This window comes from Corythoichthys intestinalis, chromosome 6 (genome assembly GCF_030265065.1).
Source record: "Corythoichthys intestinalis isolate RoL2023-P3 chromosome 6, ASM3026506v1, whole genome shotgun sequence".
In the NCBI taxonomy this organism is placed as follows: domain Eukaryota; kingdom Metazoa; phylum Chordata; class Actinopteri; order Syngnathiformes; family Syngnathidae; genus Corythoichthys; species Corythoichthys intestinalis.
In genome coordinates, this window is record NC_080400.1 from 437708 (window position 1) to 460981 (window position 23274).

Sequence of the window (23274 nt, forward strand, 5' to 3'; positions counted from 1 at the left end):
TTTTTTGGTGCCCAGTTTTCACGTCGAATTGCAGCCGTCCATTTCGCTCTCCTCTTTGGATCCCTCGGAATACGGTAAAACTTCAAGTCTCTCCTTCCATCTTCTCTGTTAGTGCAACCAACAGCCACACACGCCTTCACCATTTTGATTATTAATGTTAAGGAGCAGAAAAACACGCCGTAAATAGGAGAAATGTACGTAGCCGTAACAGGTTAACACTATGTTTTGACGGACAAGTGGGCGGTACCATTCAGGAGAGCGGAGCTGTGACGTCACGTGGGTAGGGTCTATAATGGTAGGCGTGGCTAACCGGCAGATTAAAAGACTAATTTCTCGTCATCTGCGCTTTGCTAAATTGTTGTATATAGTCGAATCGTCTCAAAATATGATTCTAATTCACATAATAATGCCATTTAAGACTTTTTTCTGGTGTCATATGCTCTTTAAATCTAACCAGAATGTGAATGCATGATTGCTTTGACTGAGCAGAAAAGGCTACATAATGCACACAAGTGAACATAACAATGTGAGTACGTAAGTTACCATCGTCTATGGGAGGGGTGCTAATTGTTTTTTTTGCTCCTGACCTTGAAAACAGCAGGCTTCATAACCACATATGTTGCTCACACAATATAATCATAATTAACTATGTACATTCAAAAAATATTTGCCGCAAGCTAGTCACACTAGCATTGCGATCGACTATAGTGGCAAACCTGCTGGCTACTTTATTATAAAACGGTGTAATGAGTCTTGGCGTATGGATAACCATCCTAAAGTATGGTCACAACCCCAGTAGAATTCAGCTTACTGCGTGTCGCAGTGGAAATAGCGAACCTGTAGCGTATCTAGCATCGGTTGCGATTGTTGGACTCACGAGTGAAACGATGAATCGCCCCCAAAAAATAATTCATATTTTATTGATCGATGAATCTGAGAATAAAAAAATATGCTTTTTCATTCATCTGTGAACGGTGTTTTTTTATTGTCTGAAAATATTGAATCGTATCAGTAAAAAAAAGACGTTTTTTTTCCCAATCATTCAGATATAAGTTTGTCTTAGGTCCAAACAGATCGGACGTCGTCGATTCCCATTTGCTACGTTGGCTCGAAAGTCAAAAGGAAAGCGCAATGGAGCGACCGGGGACAGGAACTCCAAAAGATGTGGTTTCGGGGTCACGGCGGAGGGGCCACTTTGATGCAGACGTTGCAGCGGCCGATGTTGGCCCTCTGCCGGCCGACCTCGGCGGTCACGGCGTCGGCCGCCGGCGTGCTGAGCCAAAAGCTGTAGATGTTGGCGAAGTAGTGGCACGTCCCTCGCGGTCCCTGGCACTCCACGAATGGCTGAGGCCGGAAGTCCGTCAGGCAGCTTCCCGGCGACGTCAGCGACTGGCCGCCGCCCTCGTCGCCGGCGCCCGTGTGCTGCCGGCGAGACGGAGGCACCGGAGTCAACGCAGATGCATCATAAACATTGGCGGCAAGTACGTGTAAAACGAGCACCTATTTGACTCAAGTCATTAAATGCAGTGGTATGAAAAAGTATCTGAACCTTTTGGAATTGCTCACATTTCTGCATTAAATCCATCAAGCACCATCAAATATAATCTGATCTTTGTCAAAATCACACAGATGAAAAAACAGTCTGCGTTAACTAAAACCACCCAAACATTTTTAGGTTTTCATATTTTAATGAGGATAGCATGCAAACAATGACAGAAGGGGCAAAAATAAGTAAGTGAACCCCCTACCCAAGGAGAATTAAAGAGCAATTGAAACCAATTTTTACCAAACATTTTAAGTCAGGTGTGTGCCCAATCGCTGATGAGTGGTTTAAAGCTGCCCGGCCCACTATGAAACACAATCCTGGTAAGAAATGTCTTGATAAAAAACATTGATTGATGTGCTTCATGGCTGGGTCAAAAGAGCTGTCTGAAGACCTGCCCCCCCCCCCCCCCCCCCTTCTGTCATTGTTTGCATACTATCCTCATTAAAATATGAAAACCTATGAATGTTTGGGTGGTTTTACTTAAAGCAGACAGTTTTTTCATCTGTGTGGTTTTTTGGCAAAGATCAGATAACATTTAATGGTGATTTTATGCAGAAATGTGAGAAATTCCAATAGGTTCAGATACTTTTTCATAGTGCTGTATTTCCATTGAAATACTGTATTACTTAAATGCTAAAAAGTAAGAAGAATTCAAAAGCCGTGAAGAACTGGAAAAAATGACAATACGTATAAAACTATGAAAAACATTAAAAAAAAAAAAAAATTTTTTAAATGAAAAATGTGCAAACTGCCAAAGTTTAAAAAAAAAAATTGAACAAACATGAAAACAAAAAAATCTAAAAGCTTCAGAAAAAACACAGAAACAAACAAAAAAACCTTGACAAATCTATAATTGGTGCTAAATAAAGAAAAAAAAATCGAAAAATCGCAAAAACCACAAAAAAAAAAACAAAAAACGAGAAACTGCAAAAATGACATTTCACCTTGAAAAATTTGGAAATTGTGCAAAACTAAAAAAAAAAAATCCAAAAAGGCAATGAAATAGGAAAACCGTGAAAAATGAAATCATGAAAATGGCATTCTGCGGAAGACCGTGAAAAGCCTTGAAAGTTTGGAACAAATGGCTGAATTGGGATAAAAACTTGAGCCTTGAAGTGAATGTTCGTCGGGAGGCAGCAAGGAATGAAAACGGCGACGAGGATTAAGTCGACGAAAGGGGGGCGGCGGACACGACCTGCCGTCGGTCCTCAGCTATTCCCTATCTTCTGGATCCAATCAACTGAATAAACTAACCACCGAATTATGAACTAATCTACTGGATCTAATCAACATAACAAGCTCATGGACACGATCGACAATGGATTCTTGGGAAAATGAACAATCAAGGGGGATGGTTAAATTTCAAAAAGAAAAAAACCTTGTAATCACTATGCAATCTGAATGTCAAAAATTGTTATTCGATATTTTCTGCGTCCTATGGTACACTGGGGGCGGGTTTCAATAAGCTGCGGCTTCTCCCGTCTGCCCTTTTCTTTTCGGGTTGAATTAATTGTAAACACATATAAATGCTGTATGTTTGTTTGGATTTGTCATGCCTGAAGGGAAAATACATAAAGAGAGAAAAACTAGAGGTCAATAATGAATGTGATGAACAGTTCTTTTTTTTTCGTGTGTATTTTTTAATGGACCCACCATGAGGAATGAGTAGCCGGTCCACAGGCTGGCCCAGTCTGGGGGACACTGCGGGCGGACGGCGGACTGGCTGTGCAACGCCACGGGGGCGGAGGGCGCCTCGCAAACGGCGCAGCGGCTGATATGCTCGCGGATGGATTCCCCGCCCACCGGCAGGGCCGGCACGGCGGCGGCCGCCGACAGCCAATAGGATTTGTCGTTGCGGCCGGCGTACGAGCACGCTCCCGTGTTGCAGGAGGCGAAGGGCATGGTGGAGAAGACGCGCATGCACGAGCCCGCCTGACCTGAAAACGACGACGAGGAGCCGGAAATTCACACCCGCGGCGCTGGCGTTTTAGCGCCTCGTCGTCCGGCGAGCAGAATCGTACCAAGGTCCTGAGTGTGCGCCTTCTCCTGGCCTTCCAGGTACAAGAGACTATATCCCAGCCACAAAAGACGCATCCCCCGCGGACACGGCGGGATTTCTTTGGACTGGCTGTGTATGACCGTCAGGAAGCCGGCGTTGACGGCTCGCGACGGTCCGGGAGGTCCGCGATCCCCGGTCCGACCGGGGTCACCTGTGCGCAGAGGCACGTGGTCAGGAGGCTCTTTCTCTTGGCAATAAGTCTCAGCGCAAGGCCCGGAGTCGCAAACCCACGCCTTTGAAGAGCAACGTTTGATTGAGCGCCTCTCTTTTTTATCGCGTGGATCCATTTTTGTCAAATAATTGCAACGAACAACGGGCTGTCAATTCGGACAGCCAAGACTTTCGGTGAGTTGAGACAACTTGTCTTTCTTTCTCCAAACTTGTGCGCTCCGTGCCTTGTTCTGAGTTCTGATTTTGACTTTGGCTCTCACCCTTGTCCCCCGCCGCACCATTCTCCCCTTCCGGACCTCGTCGACCCGGTTCTCCATCGGGACCCGGTGGCCCTCGAGAGCCTTGTTGCCCCACACAGCCGGCGTCCCCCTTCTTACCTGTAGCGCACCATCAATTGTCATCGCGTTATTCTCGTCAATTTTAAGTAGCGTGTTCTCGTAGCTTCTAACCTTTGAGTCCCTGGAAGCCACTTTCTCCGAGAAAACCAGGATTTCCTGGTAAACCGGGAGGCCCAGGAACTCCAGGAGCACCACGTGGGGGTGAAGGGTAAGAAGGGCAAGGAAAAACTCTGCCCATCTCTCCCTTTGGACCCGCCGGACCGGTAGAGCCCTTACAACCGAGAGGTCCAATCGGTCCCGGAAAACCTCTGGGGCCCGGATTTCCTGGTATTCCCATCAGTCCCGGAGAGCCCCGCTCACCTGCTCGCAAAGATTTTCCAAATACAAAGACCGCCACGACCCGAGGCGAATCTGGACGAGAGCGTCCGGATCCTAGAACGTTGAAAATTGAGTCACCTGACCTGTGAACCCTGGAATTCCAGCTACGCCAGTTTGTCCTACGGGCCCCGGGAGTCCTTCTTCTCCCTTAGGACCAACGCACCCGTCATCTCCGTTGTCCCCATCATCGCCAGGCACCGGAAGGTTAGGACCAGACTCCCCCAAGTCTCCGGGGAAACCTAAAAGGTAGTCAGGTTAATGAAATCTGGCGTCGACAGGTAACGCTTCTCGCTTCTTGTCCGACCTGGCACTCCATCCTCTCCGGGTTCACCAGGATCTCCCAAAATCCCTGATGGAGGACCTTGGCAGTCTGGTCCAGGTTCACCTGAAGGACCGAGTGGTCCCTGTGGCCCTAAACGGTTGAATGAACATGAGTGCCTGAACACACCCAGCTATACCTCTTTGCATCATCCACCAGCTACCTCTCTGGGAAACAAAAGACCCCAATCACACCACAAACCTCTGGATCCTGCAGAGCCTCTGGGTCCCGGAGGTCCAGGCTGTGATGAACTCGGCGGACCTGGAGGACCAGGAGAGCCTTTATCTCCTGGAAGGCCTTGAGAACCCTGAGAACCTGGAATATTCAGACCTAACAATACAACATGGGGCAGGTGAAGAGATCATCTCTTTGTACATGTGAATTCTGGCTTCTATAAAGACAAGTGGACATACCCCTGGTGCCAATGTCTCCTTTGACCCCTTTCAGTCCATCAAGGCCGTGAAGTCCCAGTGGTCCGGGAGGACCTGTTATAACATTTTGATAAAATGACAATAAACATAATACTTGGACATCCTGAGAAACAAAACCGAAAAAGCACATTTAGTTCGAACCCTCACCTCGATGTCCCAAGATGCCTTGTGGTCCAGGGGGACCGTCGGCACCCGCGTTACCAGGAAGACCCGGAATGCCTGGGCGACCTCTGGCACCTGGGGGCCCAATGACACCTGATGGACAGATGCATGAGTATAGCGTTTTCTTTTAGCCTGGACTTTTGACTTCCTTCAGTATTTTTAGAAACAAAAATAAGATGGCCTCGCGTTTGTAACGTAACGGCTTTAGGGATAGGAGCCCGTACCCGGTGGTCCCTGCTCCCCGGGTTGTCCCAGATCTCCTTTCGAGCCCATCTGGCCCGGCTCTCCGATGAAACCCGTTGGTCCCGGGTCACCTCGAGGTCCAGTAGGACCTGATGAGGGAAAACCGATTTCACAATTCAAGTTGATTTGCCAGATTCTGATGCTCTTGAGTTAGAACCTTACCTGGAGGCCCAGAGTCTCCAGGAGGCCCCTTATCCCCAGGTAAACCGGATCTCCGTCGAGACTCTCCTCGATCGCCTGTTCCAAATCGGTGGATTTTTTAACCATGTTTTTCTGCGTCTGCCACGTCGGTAGACACACGGTACCTTTGGAGCCAGAACGTCCTTGTCGACCGCGTTCACCAGACCTGCCTGGGGATCCTGGGTCACCCTGGATGAAAAGATCAGTTGGTGTTGGTGTTATACTTGTATAGCTTTTCCAATCATGATCCAAAAGCGGACCCCACTTATCAGGGTTGCCAGATGGGAAAGCCAGTTTCCCGCCCAATCACACTGTAAAACCCGCCCAGGTCTATTGACCCCTATTATTAGGGCTATTGAAGAAAATAAATTCTACCTCTAAAGTCAAAATCTAGGCCCCTTTATTTCCTTCACTGGCCCTAATCCTCTTACATAGAATGCCAACCAATTGCTGGACGCTCATTTCCGTGCAAAGGTAAAAAATAAATAAATAAATAATTAAGTGGGGATGGTCGGGGGTTACTCTTCATCTTGGCAGTACCCAATGACAAGGAAAATTCAATTAGGTCACGGTAAATTGAGCGCACTTTTATTTGAGCTTACCAAGTCTCCCGTTTCTCCGGGAAAGCCGAGGAAACCGGAAGGTCCGGGATGCCCGGTTCCTCCTGAAAGTCCACGTTTGCCCAAAGACCCAGGCGGACCCGGGGGACCCTTGATGCCGGGAGGCATATCGGCACCCGGGTACCCGGGCCTGCCCGCAATACCTCGTCCGCCCTTATTTCCTAGCAAGAAAAGAAAGAAATCCTCTAGCGGACCAATTTTCAGTCGCTAGAAAAACATTTCTGTTACACCTAAATGTTTGACTTTGGTCTGACCTCGTGCACCAGGGAAACCGTTGACACCGGGGGGACCCGCTTTTCCTCTCGTGCCTTTGATGGGGACACCTAGCGTGTCTCCAGGGGGTCCTGGATACCCTTTACAGCCTGTAGAGCATGACAAGGCGGGATCATACTTGTAGTTGTTGCCGGATGATGATCGCGTTTGATTTGAACCCTCTCCGGTAGAGCAGTCACTGGACATTATTAACTGATATCAAAACTAGCATCAGAAGCGGCCGCAATACGACATTTAAACACAGGCTGCGTAATATGTACTGTTTGAGACTTAAGTTTCTAACCTCTGGCTGGTAAATGACAGGATTTGAACTTTTGTGCACAGTAACATGAGCATTTATTAAGGTTGTTAGCTTTGTTAGAAGGGGGGGCAACTGGAAAAAGCAGGCTAGCCAAATTGTGTCCTCTGCTCGCATAAGGGATTAGCACATGAGCTTAGATAATGCACTAATGTGGCACACATTGTGTACTCGCTACGAACATCAGGCTTGATGCCAAATTATATAAACATAAAAAAAGCATTTTAGCCTTTGAGAGCATTTTAAGTCTCAAGTTTTATTCATTATTTCATTCATTTGCTGTCACAAAGGTTGTCAAGCATTGTCTGACCAAGCCATTATAGCAATTTTCATTGATGGTGCTAGACATCCAATCCATTTGGTCTGGAAGGGGTCAATTAACAGACGTTTTGAGTAAAAATAGTAGTGTTTGTACCCGCTTCTCCTTTAGGACCTTGACATCCTGGCCTGCCATCTTGTCCGTTAGGACCATGCTCTCCCTTCCTCCCAGGGTAACCTGGGAACCCGATCAAGCCTCCGACCCCTTGGACACCCTTCTGACCGAGAGGTCCCGTCAGACCTGATTATGAGGTCCTGATGTTACACGGTGCTTCATCAACTCAGATCATGAAGTTGCTAGGAGTCGCTCACCTTTTTGGCCATCCCTCCCTGCAAATCCAGAGTCTCCACTGAGACCCGGGGGCCCCGGAAGCCCTGGATAGCCAGGAATTCCAGGAGAACCTGCTTTACCCATAGGGCCTCGTGGGCCATAACCCGGCAATCCTGTTTGGCCCGGATCACCTTTCTCTCCTGCACATCCTGAGAAGAGAAGAAGATTTCAGCTCAACTATCCTGTCCTGCTGAACGATGAAACGTGACATCACTTTCAGGTTGCGCTTTACCTGAGGGGCCAATGGGTCCTTGTGGACCAGGAGGGCCCGTGGGACCGGCTTCTCCTTTTTGGCACTGATTATAGACTGGGCCGGGGGGACCAATGTTGCCCGGTGCGCCATCCTGGCCTCTCTGGCCTTTTGGTCCCGGAACCCCGGGCAGACCTGGAACTCCTGGAGAAAAAAAACAACAAGTTCGACAAAGTCAAATATTTCCTGTGCCAGCTACTGCATATTTGCACAAGGCTCGTTTGACGTTGAAGGCATTTGTGTGGCGGACTATACGGGACCAGCTCCAGATTAAAATTTTTGATTTACCACTCACCTTGGAAACCCTGGTTGCCAGCTTCACCTGGGACTCCTTTAGGTCCCCGAGAGCCCGCTAGCCCTGGAAAGCCAATGGGCCCCGCGGTCCCCACGTAAGACTCTCCTGCAGGTCCTCTCAGTCCAGGAATTCCAGGTGCACCTGGAGAGCCTAGTTCACAGATAAAAACATGCAACATGAGCTCAGTGGGAAATTCAGTATGTCAGCCTGTTTAAGTGAGAGCAGTCATTATAGATTCCTGTGTGTGTGTGTGTGTGTGGGGGGGGGGGGGGGGGGGTTACGTTCATGCACCTTATTCTTTAGATAGCAATTGTACTGATGCAATCCCTATCAACCTTTGTATACAGTAGTCTCATTAGACAGGTCGGTACCTGGTTCTCCAGCAAAACTGAATCCTTCAGGTCCTTCATCTCCAGGATCACCAATTAAACCTGGAGGTCCTGGCAAAGGAAGAGGATGTCAGTTATTAGAATTAGTGGACAAGAGTCTGGTACAATGGGTACCTGCTAGTCCAGCCGGACCGGGAAGTCCAGACAGTCCCTTCTCTCCTTTAGGTCCATCGGGTCCTGTGAATCCATTGAAACCAGGAGAACCAGGAAGTCCTACGGGGCCTAGGCAGAAAGAACGAGAAGTCAAATGCGCAGGTGAAGCAAATCTTAATGTCAAACCATCGTGATTGTGTAAACCTGTGTCTCCAGCTTCCCCTTTCTGTCCTGGGGCTCCTGGGTTTCTGGGTACACAAGGAAGTGTTTCGCCTATAGACAGGTAAGTTATCAGTCTAGTGTTGCCAACTGCTATGCCTTTTAATAACTTGAGACTGATCTTTACCTTGAACACCTTTCAGACCAGGGAATCCAGGGAATCCCGGAGGCCCCGGGGCCCCTGGAAACCCCCGGTCTCCAATTGCTCCAACTACACCTGATCCCTGGGGGCCAGGTGGTCCAATTAGTCCCTTGGGGCCAGTGAGACCCGGAAGACCTCGGTCCCCTGGAGGACCGGAGTAACTGTCTCCCTGGAAACCAAGCAAAGGTAAGCAGGCACGAAAAAAGTTTTTATTTCTGGTGTGGCGGTCCATGAGTGAAGTGCTTGAGCAGTGAGGGGGAAGAGACCTGAGGTCCAGGGCTTCCAGGGAGTCCAGGGACTCCATCCTGTCCTGCTCTCCCAGGGAAACCTTGTCTACCAGCAACACCCAGCTCACCCCTTTCGCCCTTCTCACCTGCAGATAAAAGTTGGATTAGTCGAACAAACGCTAGTGGTTTCATAACATTGCTTTGAGACAGACTTTTTCTCTAAGATTCAGGTCTTCAGCATCTAACAAGTTTTCTAAATCGCAACAAGACAATATGGACCTCAACTCAGTGGTTGCAATCAGATCATTAACTTGCCTTTAATTTCCACCACAATGAAGTCTCCTTTTTGACCTTTGAACCCTTTGAAACCAGGTAGGCCACCCAGACCCTGAAATCCAGTCAATCAATCAATCAACAGTTAACCAAGTGAATCATTTGAATGTTTTCTGGAAAAAACATCCTCCGCTGCTCCGGACCTTGCAATGTACACAAATGTTCCAAATTTCATTTTCCTTACCGGTTGTCCCGCTGCTCCGGTGTCTCCCGTGAAGCCTTTGTCCCCTCTTGGTCCCTGAGCTCCAGGGGACCCTTGATCGCCTGCCGACCCGGGCTCCCCGGCTGGGCCCGGGGCTCCCCTCAGCACAACAGTGGGGCCACAGGAGCATTCACCTTGGCGACCTGACCGAATACACGTCCTTAGTTATTGCCCTCCGCATCCTACAAAAAAAACCAGAGTGGCGCTAAATGCCGACCTTTGAATCCTTGAATTCCCGAGGGCCCCGAAGGTCCCCGTTCACCAGGTTCTCCGGGTTCTCCTGGCACGCCGGGAAGGCAGTAATAGCCTTCATCAAAAAAATAAAATGTCAGCCAGGTGAAAAGAAGACGCAATCTTTCCCAAACAAACACTGACTTACCCGGCCTTCCCGGTTGTCCTTTTTGGCCTCTGGGTCCGAGGCTCCCTGGACTTCCGACTTCCCCGGGAAAAGTTTGATCTGTGAAAAACTGCCCCGGTTCTCCTTTGTCTCCTCTGCTTCCCGGGGTCCCCACTGGTCCCACCGCACCTGGTGGTCCTGATCAGCGTTCAAAAAATGTTGTCAGTCAAGAACTGTTCCTGAAGGACACAAATCATGGAACTACAGTATGTCTGATTGTAACTCAACTGACCTAGTACGGATCTACCGGGGGATCCGCGAGGCCCTTGTGATCCAATGAAGCCGCGATCACCCGGAGGTCCCGTCGGTCCAGGAGACCCCGGATCTCCGACGTCACCTTTAGGATGAGTTTCTGTGTGTGAGACGTCGTGTGTCGGATAGATTTATCATTGTTGGTGCACCTACCCGAATGGGTGATGACAATTTCCTGAGGGAGGCCTTTAGGACCGGGGTCTCCGATCATGCCCTAGGGGGCGAAACAATGTCAATCACGTCACGTGTGGCCTGACTACCACAAGCCTATTGAATGTATCGAGAGCTAACCTTTGGACCTTCTTGTCCGATCAGACCCGGAAGACCAGGGATTCCTACAGCGCCCTGAAACAGACAGACTTGCACTCAAGGATAATGAAACAATTGGTAATTTTACTTTGTATAAATAAATATTTAAACAATTCAAATGAGTCTTCCTTTCTCAGCTGCCTTGGCCCCACCTCCAAAAAATCTCCCAACAGAAATGGATGTGACAACCAGAATGAGCTGCAGATTTTTGCAATCTGCTAGCATGCTATCAGTTATGCATTTATTTTTGGACTAAATATTTGAACTTTACAGATGAGAACATTTTGAGTAATTCCCAACTAAAACTAACCGAAATTAGTCAGAGTTTTTGTCAACGAAAGCTAAATGAACACATTTTGAAATGACTAAAATATGACCAAGACTAATAAGTGTTTCTATCCAAAAGAATAAGATGAAAGCTAAGCGTTGACATCTTATATGGAGGGGCTCACCTTGGCTCCTTTGCAACCTGGTCGCCCAGGACGTCCAGGGAGTCCCTGAAGACCGCAAAGGCAAAAGTGTTTTTGCGGCCAAACACTGAGTGTTTCTCCTTCTACCTCCTCCACATAGCAAGCAGGACCGCCTAAGAAAGACGACTCACCCTAAGTCCGGGAGGGCCGACGATCCCCTTCTCTCCCTTGATGCCAGGAAGAGCATCCAGCCCCTGAAAGTCGAAAATACGGAATTAGATCAGTCGAGGATCTGACACAATAGAACCCTTACCGGCAGGCCTGGTGGTCCACACGCCCCTTTCGGCCCCGCCACTCCCTATAAAGCCACGAAAGAAACAACATCGGAAATGATGACCGCAGTTGGGGGATCGGCCGGCGCGTAGTCACCTTCTCTCCTTTGATGTAATAGTCCTCTGGGAGGTCTACGACCTCAAATGGTCCCGGGGGGCCCTGGAGGCCTTGATCTCCCTACGAATGATACCAGTTAAGGCCTGAAGTGGCTCAAAAACCGGCCGCAGGTTGGAAAAAGTCAAGAGCGGTACCTCGTCTCCTTTCGAGCCCTGCACCGATCGGCCTCGGTCACCCTGAAAGGAAGAATACAAGCACCTCCGATAATTTCATCTTCTCTTCTTACACATGTTGCTCATGTATGAACAACGACAAAAAATAACAAGCGCTATGCTTTGCTGAAAGTCGCTGTTTCGGTAGTGTCGTAAAAACCTCATTATGTTTATTTACTTTCCTTAGAGGGTACTCACAGGTAATCCTCTGGAACCTGGCAGGCCAGGAAGACCCTGCATACATGCACGCACTTGATCATCGTATCATTGAGTTAAGGAGATTGAAAAAGCCTGATATGTGTTCTCACATTTACGCCATCAGGGCCAAGAGGACCCGCGACTCCACTCAAACCTCTGGGACCCTGTCCACCCTGCGCACAAACAAGTAGGATGTCATAAAAGCTAGGAGGTCAGAAGGACAGGTAGTCAGAACACGGGCAAACGGCAAGCTCACCGACAGACCGGGAAGTCCCCCGAGTCCGGCCTCTCCCTATTGGACACAAACGTGATCATTGTCAACAGATAAAAGATGGGATTCGGACATCGGATTGCAATAAGCGCCTTCAAACGAAAAACGAGGGCTGGCCAGAAAAACGCATCTGACTGAACAGCCGAGGTGTGACAAGGCGACGACTCACAGGCGCTCCAGGGTAGTCCAGGAAGAAGAATGTCGGCTCTCCTGGAAATCCCTTCGGTCCTTGAAAACCCTGCAACACAAGCGGGTCAGTCAACCGACATATCCAGCAGATCAACCTTGAATCTAAGCTAGGTTATCCTGACTCATTAGCAATCTCTGCCGCTTCTTTACCCCAAAGCTCTCAGGCGGTAGCACTTTCACACCGAGACCACCTGCACTCTAGGGGAAGGACTGCAACATATCACGCGATCGACGTCAAGTATCTAGATCCGAATTTTCACAAATATTCTTGGTTTGCTCACGGGCTGCGCTAGTCATGGTCTCCGTTGTCTGAAGTAGTTTTGTATTGCTAATTTGCTCTACCTCAAGTGGATGCAGTAGTAGTCTCGGTTTACTCGTGCCTTCTACCTTTGGCGTCGCGGTCTTGATCCCATGCTAAACTTTATGTAAGATTCGAGTTCAAGCCAGGTTACTTGTGGTCAAGGTGGTGCGGTCTAATTCGTGTGTTCCTAGCGGTGACCGGTCTGTAGTTCTCACCGCTTCTCCGTCAGGGCCTCGCTGTCCAGGTAGGCCGGGAACTCCCTGCTTTCCTCTGGTCCCGTTACATCCGTCCACACCTGGAAGCCCGGGCTCACCGGCTGCGCCCGGATGCCCCTGAATACACAAACGAACCAAAGCTGATCATCCATGAGAGAAGGTCCGGATACTGCAGTTTGGGACCATGCAGATAAAGATCTCGGTGGGGGGTGCCACTTCCTACCGGAACTCCTTCTAAACCGGGGAATCCAGGAACGCCAACAGTTCCCTGAAACAAGAGTCAACAAGCGAATAGATAAAAAAAAAACTCCTCCTATGGTGGGTGCATCTGCAACTTGTCCTGTACGATAATGGGCGTCCTGTTGTTTTATTCACCGTGTCTCCCTTTGGTCCCGAAGCGCCTGCTGGGCCTTCATCTCCTCGCTTGCCTTTCTCTCCCGGAGGACCTTGAGGGCCCGGGAAGCCTGGGGGTCCCTGGGGGCCCTGACGCCCGAGAGCACCCGGAGACCCCTAAGGAAAATGAGCGGAGTCAGAGTTAAACTAACGCACGGGTTCTTTAACTTATTGGAATCGGGGTTTGTTTTTGTTTTGTTATCCCATCTACCAACATGGCTGCCCTGAGGCCATTTTGCTAGGGGCGATGAAAAGTCTTTTCAACCTTCTGACATGAATTTCAAAGAGTTCACCTCTGGTAGAAGTCAAATCCACAACAATTGGGTGAATGATGTTTGTTTATTTGCTTCCAAATGGACTGCATGTCTAGCGCTGTCGCAGTGTCGACATCAGCTGATACCACGTAGCCGGGTGTCGTAATGGGTACCGGGAGCCCAAAAATGGTATCAGTGCAAACAGTATTATTGACTGGGGAGGTCGTTTTTTTTTTTTTTTTTAGAGAACTAGCTGAATTTCTCTCCCGGACACAGAAAATTTGAAGAAATAAATTGAAATCAAGACGATGACGAAGAAGTCACGAGAAGAATTGATGCAATGACCACGACGGACGGGGCGGGATGGGATGGAGGCCTTCCCTCTTTCCCGACAAGTGCGCGTGTGATGAGATGTGACAGGTCTGATCTCTGTTAGTTTTTGCTTTCTCCAGTTTTGTGTAGGATTATTGAGGTGTGAAATCAGTGAGACAGACGCTTTGCCAGCCAGCCAGCGAGCGAGTGCGCTCCCTCCCTGTCTGTCTGTCTGCGGCCCCCAGCTGTAGCAACACGCGCAGCGGTGCCATAAGCGCTCCATTATTGCAACATTTTACAACGAGGTGATGTGAAAATTGCGCGTGAGAACACATTTGAGGCAGCTTTTATGACCCCAACCTTGACCTTTTGTCCACCCGAGCCTCAGATCATACGCATCATTGGCTGGAGAACTCTATCGCTACTCCGAATTCTCTAGGCTCATATCGGCGCATCACTGGCTAAGATAAGAACATCGATGGTTCGGCCAAATTCTAGTCATATGTTCTGCATGCATACAGTGAGGAAAATAAGTATTTGAACACCCTGCGAGTTCTCCCACTTAGAAATGATGGGCGGGTTTGAAATTTTCATGGTAGATGTTTGTCCACTGTGAGAGACAATCTAAAGAAAAAAATTCAGAAATCTCAGTGTTTGATTTTTTTAACGATTTATTTGTTAAATACTGCTGCAAATAAGTATTTGAACACCTGTCAATTAACTACAATTGTGAGGAACAAAGACCTGTTAGTAGTCTTTAAAAAAGTCCAACAAATAAGTGGAGTGGAGGTGGACTTTTTGTTGCCTGGCATGGCCAGACTGTTCTCCTTGTATTTTTCCAACACTGAGAGAATAGTCTGGGACCCAGCCCATTAACGGCCTCTCGAGCAAGAAGAAAATCAACCGTCCAATCAGCTTCGTTTATTTGCGTGACGTGTTCTTAACGAGCAACGTCACTCTTCCGCGTCGGAAGTCGTCTCCGCAACAACACAGATGGCGAACGGGAGAGCCAAGAATATGTTCCAATCCGCGGTAAAACTCACGGTTTAAATGACCAAAAACACATCGACACAAGTCATTGACAACAGTCTGTCTACAGTCTGTCTCGCACTAGCCATGTTGAATAAACTCCGATCTCCTCGTATGTTTACTTCCGCACGCAAGTCCCTCGTCGCTTTACTAACGTCATGTCCGCCCGTCGCTGATTGGTCCACTCCGCTGTCTGTTTGCTGTGGCTTGCTCCGCCCAGGAAATTTTATCCGCTGAATGGTGACCAGACTCCATAGCTGGAACAGCAGTGAGTCTGGTGTACCAGGCTAGACTTTTTGAGTCTGACTTTTTGACCTGTTTGAGGCGGTTACAATCAGGAAGACTCAAATTCCTAACATGGTCAAGACCAAAGAGCTTTCCAAAGACACCTGAAACAGAATTGTAGACCTTTACAAGGCTGGAGAGGGTTACGGGGCAATTGCAAAGCAGCTTGGTGACATAAGATCTACCGTTGTAGCAATTATTAGAAAATAGCAGTAGCTAAACATGACTGTCAATCTCCCTCGCACTGTGGCTTTATGCAATATCTACCTCGTAGGGTCTCATCCATCCTAAGAATGTTGAGGAATCAGTCGAAAACTACACAGGAGGAGCTGGTCAATGACTGTTGGTAACACACTAAGATGTCATGGTTTAAAATCATGGATGGCACAGAAGGTTCCCCTGCTTAAACCAAGCACACTTCCAGAGGAGTCATGGGAGAAAATCATGTGGTTATTTAAAACCAAAATGGAACTTTTTGGTCCACTCATAGTGTTTGGAGGAAGAAGAATGATGAGTACCATCCCAAGAACACCATCCCTACTTTGAAGCATGGGGATGGTAACGGGGCAATTGCCAAGCAGCTTGGTGATATAAGATCCACCGTTGGAAAAAATGATTCGAAAATGGCAGAAGCTATACATGACTGTCAATCTCCCTTGGACTGTGGCTCCATGTAAGGTCTACCTCGTAGGGTCTCAATGATCCTAAGAATGGTGAGGAAGCAGCCAAAAACTACACAGGAGGAGCTGTTCAATGACCTGAAAGGAGCTCGAACCAAGGTTACTGTTGGTGATACACTAAGAGGTCATGGTTTAAAATCAGGTTCCCCTGCTTCAACCAGCACATATCCAGGCCTGTTCTAAGTTTAGCAATAGTCATTTGGATGATCCAGAGGAGTCATGGGAGAAAGTCATGTGGCATATGAGATCAAAATGGAACTTTTTGGTCTTAATTCCACTCAGAGTGTTTGGAGGAAGAAGAATGACGAGTACCATCCCAAGAACACCATCCCTTCTGTGAAGCATGAGGATGGTAGCATAGTGCTTTGGGGGTGTTTTTCTGCCCGTAGCACTGGACGACTGCACTATATTCAGGAGAGGATGACCAGATGACCAGGGCCATGTATTGTGAGATTTTGGGGAATAACCTCCTTCCCTCATTATTGAGCATTGAAAATGGGTCGTGACTGTGGGTCTTCCATCATGACAATGGCACGAAGCAGACAGCCAGAATAACCAAGGAATAGCTTTGTAAAAAGCATATCACGGTTCTGGAGGCCTCTAGGCAGTCATCAGACCTAAACCCGATAGAAAATGGAAGCTCAAACTCCGTGTTTCTAAGTGACAGCCCAGAAACCTGATTGATCTGGAGAAGATCTGTGTTAAGCAGTGGTGAAGAATCCCTCCGGCAGTCTGTGCAAACCTGGTGAAAAGCTACAGGAAATGTTTGACCTCTGTAATTGTAATCAAAGGCTACTGTACCACTGTATTAACATTCATTTACTCAGGTGTTCAAATACTTATTAACAGCAGTATTATACAAATAAATTGCTTAAACAAATCATACACTGTGATTTCTGGATTTTTTTTTTTAGATTGTCTCTCACAGTGGACAAGCACCTACCGTGAAAATCTCAAAGCCGCCCATCATTTCTAAGTGAGAAAACTTGCAGGTTGTTCAAATACTTATTTTCCTCACTGTAAAGAAGTCAATGAGGTCACTGGATGACGTCTGGATGTCAATGCCCAAATCCTGGACGGTACCTGCAAACCTCCAGGTCTCATTTTTAGTCTACTAGCTAATCGCTACCTTGGACGTCTAGTGCTGTCAATGATGACCAAGATGCATCTTCCCCGTCCCACCCGTTAGTAGACGTCCAATCCATTTGAAGTGGGAGTGTCACTCCCTGATTGTGACAGACTAGCAGATCGCTCAAGAGGAAGTGACGTCAGTTTGCGTGTGCAATCTGGAGGGGAGGCTGGCGGGTGGTCAATCAACGTTAGTTTATTCAGCACTTTAAGTGGATCGGACAACTACTAGCGATAAACTCATTTGAATTCCCGCTTGTAGACCTCCAATCTACTTGAACTGGAAGGGGGTGAACAGATAAGAGGTTCGTTCGCTGCCAAACCTTGCCACTTCAAATGGATTGGACGTCTAGTGCAGCCAGAGGCTAACTCCAGTGCTGGCCAAAGGTATTGGCACACCTGCAATTCTGTCAGATAATGTTCAAGTTCTGCCAGAAAATGATTGCAATTACAAATGCTTTGGTAGTAATATCTTCATTTATTTTGCTTGCGATGACAAAAAAAAAGAGAATGGAAAAAAATTAAATCATTATCATTTTACACAAAAAAATCCAAACATGGGCCTGACAAAAGTATTGGCACCCTCATAGCTAATACCTTTAGACAAAATAACTCCCGACAACCGCTTCCGGTATCCATCAAAGAGTTTTTTACAGTGCTCTGCTGGAATTTTACACCATATTTCTTTGGCCAACTGCTCAAGGTCTCAGAGATTTGAAGGGTACCATTTTCAGATCTGTCCACAGGTGTTCTAAGGGATTCAGGTCTGGCCATTTTAGAAGTCTTCAGTGCTTCCTCTCAAATCATTTTCGAGTGCTCTTAGAAGTTTGTTTTGGGTCATTGTCCTGCTGGAAGACCCATGACCTTTGAGGGAGACCCAACTTTCTACATTATGCTGCAAAATTTGTTGGTCATCTTCAGACTTCATAATGCCATGCACACGGTCAAGTGGTCCAGTGCCAGAGGCAGCAAAGCAACCCCAAAACGTCAGGGAACATCCGCCATGTTTGACTGTGGGGACCGTATTCTTTACTTTGAAGGCCTCGTTTTTTTCCCTGTAAACTCCATGTTGATGCCTTTTCCCAAAAAGCTCTACTTCACTTCTTATTCTTCCAAAACGTTTCTGGATTTCTCAGCTAAGTTTTGGTAAACTCCAGCCTGGCTTTTTTATGTCTCTCGGTCTTCCTGGGTATGCAACCATAGAGTCCCGTTTCATTCAGACGCCAAAGGATAGTACGGGTTGACACTCTTGTACCCTCGGACTGCTGGACAGCTTGAACTTGTTTGGATGTTAGTCCAGGTTCTTTATCCACCATCTGCACAATCTTTCGTTGAAATCTCTCGTCAGTTTTTCTTTTCCGTCCACATCTAGGAAGGTTAGCCACAGTGCCGTGGGCTTTACACTTATTGATGACACTGGGCACGGTACACACAGGAACATTCAGGTCTTTGGAGATGGACTTGTAGCCTTGCGATTGCCCATGCTTCCTCACAATTTTGCTTCTCAAGTTAACAAACGGTTCTTTGGTCTTCTCCCTTTTCTCCATGCTCAGTGTGGTACACACAAGGACACTGGACAGCGGTTGGGTCAACCTTAATCCATTTTAATTGGCTGCAAGTGTGAATTAGTTATTGTCACCACCTGTTACGTGCCACAGGTAAGTAACAGCTACTGTTAATTACACAAATTAGAGAAGCATTACATGATTTTTGAAAGGGTGCCAATACTTTTGTCCGGCCCATTTTTGGAGTTTTGTGTAAAATGATAATGATTTTTTTTCCCCCATTCCTTTTTGTGTTTTTTCATTGCAAGCAAAATAAATGAAGGTATTACTACCTACCTAAGCATTTGTAATTGCAATCATTTTCTGGGAGACATTGAGCAGTATCTGACAGAATTGCAGGGGTGCCAATACTTTTGGCCCGCACTGCCTTTGGCTGCACTACACGTCCAATCCATTTGAAGTGGGAAGGTGTGGCAGCGAACGAACCTCTTATCCGTTCACCCCCTTCCAGGTCAAGTGGATTGGAGGTCTTCGAGTGATAAATTCATTACAGTTGACAGATGATCGGACGCCATTCGATTGGACGTCTATCACCTTCAATGAGTTCATTAGGTGAAATTAAGACCATTAGTTTGCACTTTTGCAAATTTACCGTTAAGGAATTTGGCAAATTCAAAATGACAAAAAAAGGTCTCTGAACAATGATGGAAACACTTGTCGATTAAGTGGACGTGCGAGATTGTCGATTAACCGATCGATTGTCGCCATTCAGATTCGGTGAGTGACGATTGGTTGTTGTGTGTCACGGGCGGAGTCTCACCCTCCCTCCCTTGGCCGGAAAGCATCGACAGGTGGTGCAGTCTCGCCCGCCGCACGCGTCCGTTTTGTCGCCCTGGAGACACAGAAATGTAACATTGTCGTCCTATTGATATGATGTCATTGCGGTCACGGCCAATAGCACGGTGGCGTGTCGCGTTTGACGCCGGACGCAGAAAAGTCGGCCGGCGGGGTGAAGCGGGTTCAACCGAGAAAGCAGACAGATATTGTCAGCTTCCCAGATTCCCATCATGCATCAGTGTTTGTGTTGCGGGCCGCATTCCTGCCGTGTTGTGTCAACTAAGTTAGCAGTCAAGCGTTTCTATCAGCGGCAGGAATGTGAAAATCACCGCCGCCGTCGCTTCCACAATGCAGACCGCGCACGTCCGATATCAAATCTACCCGCGTCCTCGGCATGCGCTCCCGCCAACAGTTCGTTCGTCTGCCCCGTAGCGTGTCTAGCGCTGTCCATGGTGGTGAACGCGTTAAAAAAAAAAAAAAAGACCTGTTTTGGGGCCCTTCCTGTTGAATTCAGGTCACTTCCTGTTGATTTTTGGACCCTTGTTGATTTTAAGGTCAATTGCTGATGATTTGGGGGAATTCCCAGGTCACTTCCTGTTGAAATCAGGTCACCCACCTCCTGTTGGTGTAGGGTTACAGGTAAAGATGTCCCGATCGATCGGGTCCGATCACGTCATTTTCAAAGTATCGGAATCAGCAAAAAAATATCGGACACGCCTTTTTTTAATATATATATATATATATATATTATTTAAATCATTTTCTAATTGTAATTAACGTTACAGACAAAATGTCTTACACTCATCCATAGTAGTTTTGGCTTAAAGTAGGGCTATCAAATTTATTGTGTTAATGGCGGTAATTAATTTTTTAAAATTAATCACGTTAAATAATTAACGCATGCGCTGAACGACCCACTCACGCTTTGTCGCGTTCAAACTATAAAGACGCTGTTTTACCTATAGATAGCGCTAAAAGGCAGCGTATAATGAGTAGAGAGAAATTTGACAGGCTTTGGAGCCATATTTTATGTGGCTAAAGCCTTACAATACCTCTCTCTCAGCATTTAAAAATAACGTGGGAGGCAATGTGGGGAAGAAAGGTAGTAGTTGATCATTTTCTTAACACCCTATGTTCTTTCCCAACGCAGAGAAGATATATCAAATGGTGCCCCTACGCACAGTCATGGTTGCACTTCCCATCATGCATTTGGGCAGAAGTTAAATGGCTGCAGTATCATTGACTGAAACAAATACACTAGATGGCAATATTTAGTCACAATATACAAAGTCACATTTATCCTTTAAGAATTACAAGTCTTTCTATCCGTGGATCCGTCTCACAGAAAGAATGTTAATAATGTAAATGCTATCTTGAGGATTTATTTTCATAATAAACAAATACAGTACTTATGTACTGTATGTTAAATGTATATATTCGTCCGAGTTTTATTCATTTTTTCTTAATGCATTGCCAAAATGGATATGATCGGGAAAAATTATCGGGAATGATTGGAATTGAATCGGGAGCAAAAAAAAAAAAGTAATCGGATCGGGAAATATCGGGATTGGCAGATACTCAAACTAAAACGATCGGGATCGGATCGGGAGCAAAAAAACATGATCGGAACAACTCTAGTTACAGGTTACTTTTTGTGGATTTTAGGTCCTTTTGTGATAATTTGGGGACAATTCCAGGTCATTTCTTTTTGAATTTTGGGCATTTACAGATCACTTCCAGTTGATTTCTTGGCATTTACGGGTCACTTCCTGTTGAGTTTTGGGCAATTACATGTCACTTCCTTTGATTTGAGGTCACTCCCTGTTGGTTTTTGATATTATTCATCCAATTCATTTTGACTTGCAGGCTTGAATGAACATGAAATTTTAGTGTAAATATATATTTACAGTCTATAACAAGATTTATTAAGGGTCTGTGACATTTTGTAAGTGGTCAGGGCGAGGGGTGCAGATGCGAGTCCTACTTACGGCAAGAACGGTGGTGCTGGTCAGAAGCACCAGGAGGGCCCTGAGGACACAGGTCAAAGGTGATAAACATGAACATGAGCAGTCACCGACAAACACAAAAGATGGCGGCGGTAGCTCTTGTACCTCAGTCTCATGTTGCTTCCGCAGGTCTACCACTCGTGAGAAGCCACGCCCACTCCTCCAGCCAATGACGAGCCTGCGATCCTGCACACAACGTCAACGCGACTGTCTTCGGTGCGCCTCCGGGTTTTTCCGTCCAAAAATCGGCATAGACGCGTCACGCCGTTCGCGACGAGACGGACGTCTACCGACTCGAGTCGCGTGAAACGCAATTAAACAAAAACCTAACGAAGGAGACGACGTGATCCATTATTAGCCCCGGGCCTTAGTTTGAAACTCCCCTATCGTGGGGTCGTCATTGAGTTCAATCAGTTTTAATTCATCAAAGATCCAATTAGTTGACGAACGAGCGGCAGGTGGACGTCAGCGGAGCCGGATGGAGCGGTGCGCGCGCGGCCTTACCTTGGCGTACGGCTACCGCTGCCGCCGCTGCTTCTGCTACCGCCGCTTGCTGTCTTTGTCACTCGTTTGTCTTCATGTCACCCAAGAGAACGGAGCGACTCGCCGCGAGCTTCGCCCGTCGGCGCCGAGTCACACGGACGAGCGCATCCAAGGCGCGCCGCGGCCTTTCAAAATAAGAGTCACTCACTCGGAAAGGAGCGCGTGCGCTGAAAACATTTCAAATGGACTATAACGGAGTACGAGGGCCACCCAAACAAAAAAAAAAAGAAGAGATTAAAGTCATCATATTACCAGACATCAGTCAACATATTAAGAGAATAAAGTCATACGTTGTAATCTTAAGAGAGAAAGAAAATGGTCATATTACCTGATAAAAGTCTGAATATTAGGACTTTAATCTTGTAGATTAAAATCGGTATGAGAAAAAAATTGTTATATTACGAGATTAAAGTTGTAATATTAGAAGAATAAAGTCATACATTGTAATATTATGAGATTAAAATCAGAATATTATGATAATAAAATTGTAATTATGAAAAAAAAAAAAGTATTATGAGATCAAAGTCGTAACATTAAGGGAAAAAACCATGGTATTACAAGATATCCATCCATCTATCCATCATCTTACACGGGTCGCGGGGGCAGCAGCTTTAACAGGGAAGCCTAGACTTCCCTCTCCCCAGCCACTTCGACCAGCTCCTCCGGCGGGATCCCGAGGCGTTCCCAGGCCAGCCGAGAGACACAGTCTCTTCAGCGAGTCCTGGGTCGTCCCTGGGGCCTCCCGCCGGTGGGACATGCCCTGAACACCTCTCCGGGGAGGTGTCCCTTGGCATCCAAACCAGATGCCCGAGCCACCTCAGCTAGTTCCTCTCAACGCGGAGGAGTAGCGGCTCGACGCCGAGTCCCTCCCGGATGATCGAACCCTATCTCTAAGGGAGAGAGCCCAGACACCCTGCGGAGGAAACTCATTTCGGCCGCTTGTATCCAGGATCCGTTCTTTCGGTCACGAGCCACACTTCGTGACCATAGGCGAGGGTAGGACCGTAGATCGACTGGTAAATCGAGAGCTTTGCCTTTCGGCTCAGCTCCTTCTGCACTACTACGGACCGGTGCAGAGTCCGCATTACTGCAGACGTGGCACCGATCCGCCTGTTGATCTCCCGCTCCCTCCTGCCCTCACTCGTGAACAAGACCCCTAGATACTTGAACTCCTCCACTTGGGGCAGGATCTCATGCCCAACCCGGAGAGGGCACGCCACCATTTTCCGACTGAGGAGGATCACGGTCTGGGATTTGGATGTGCTAATCTTCATCCCGACCGCCTCACACTCGACTGCGGACCAGTAAGAGTTGGAGATCATGGCTTGATAAAGCCAACAG

General features: G+C 47.3%; 1 protein-coding gene across 2 annotated transcripts; it reads right to left on the bottom strand.

Annotated features, from left to right (window-relative positions):
* Positions 1–266: 266 nt before the first annotated feature.
* Positions 267–22029, bottom strand: col4a4 (collagen, type IV, alpha 4). Of its 2 annotated transcripts, XM_057839883.1 has the most exons (47): positions 21895–22029; positions 21496–21576; positions 21373–21412; positions 19368–19439; positions 13337–13471; positions 13185–13229; positions 12962–13078; positions 12426–12494; positions 12242–12277; positions 12096–12158; positions 11986–12021; positions 11770–11811; positions 11615–11695; positions 11499–11543; positions 11377–11439; positions 11228–11272; positions 10758–10811; positions 10620–10680; positions 10447–10551; positions 10197–10352; positions 10035–10124; positions 9800–9960; positions 9598–9670; positions 9322–9428; positions 9041–9224; positions 8899–8967; positions 8716–8823; positions 8584–8652; positions 8213–8362; positions 7900–8061; positions 7649–7816; positions 7434–7577; positions 6702–6809; positions 6430–6608; positions 5953–6016; positions 5810–5884; positions 5629–5736; positions 5390–5497; positions 5225–5296; positions 5013–5141; positions 4797–4904; positions 4576–4731; positions 4226–4474; positions 4037–4153; positions 3568–3756; positions 3200–3483; positions 267–1422 (listed from the first exon to the last, which is right to left on the bottom strand). In XM_057839883.1, the coding sequence occupies exons 2-47, from the start codon at positions 21504–21506 to the stop codon at positions 1177–1179; spliced, it is 4953 nt and encodes a 1650-aa protein (XP_057695866.1). In that variant the 5' UTR covers positions 21507–21576; positions 21895–22029; the 3' UTR covers positions 267–1176. The 2 variants fall into 2 exon arrangements, with proteins under 2 accessions (XP_057695866.1, XP_057695867.1); XM_057839884.1 differs by having other exon boundaries at positions 21496–21997.
* Between the last annotated feature and the right edge of the window lie 1245 nt (positions 22030–23274).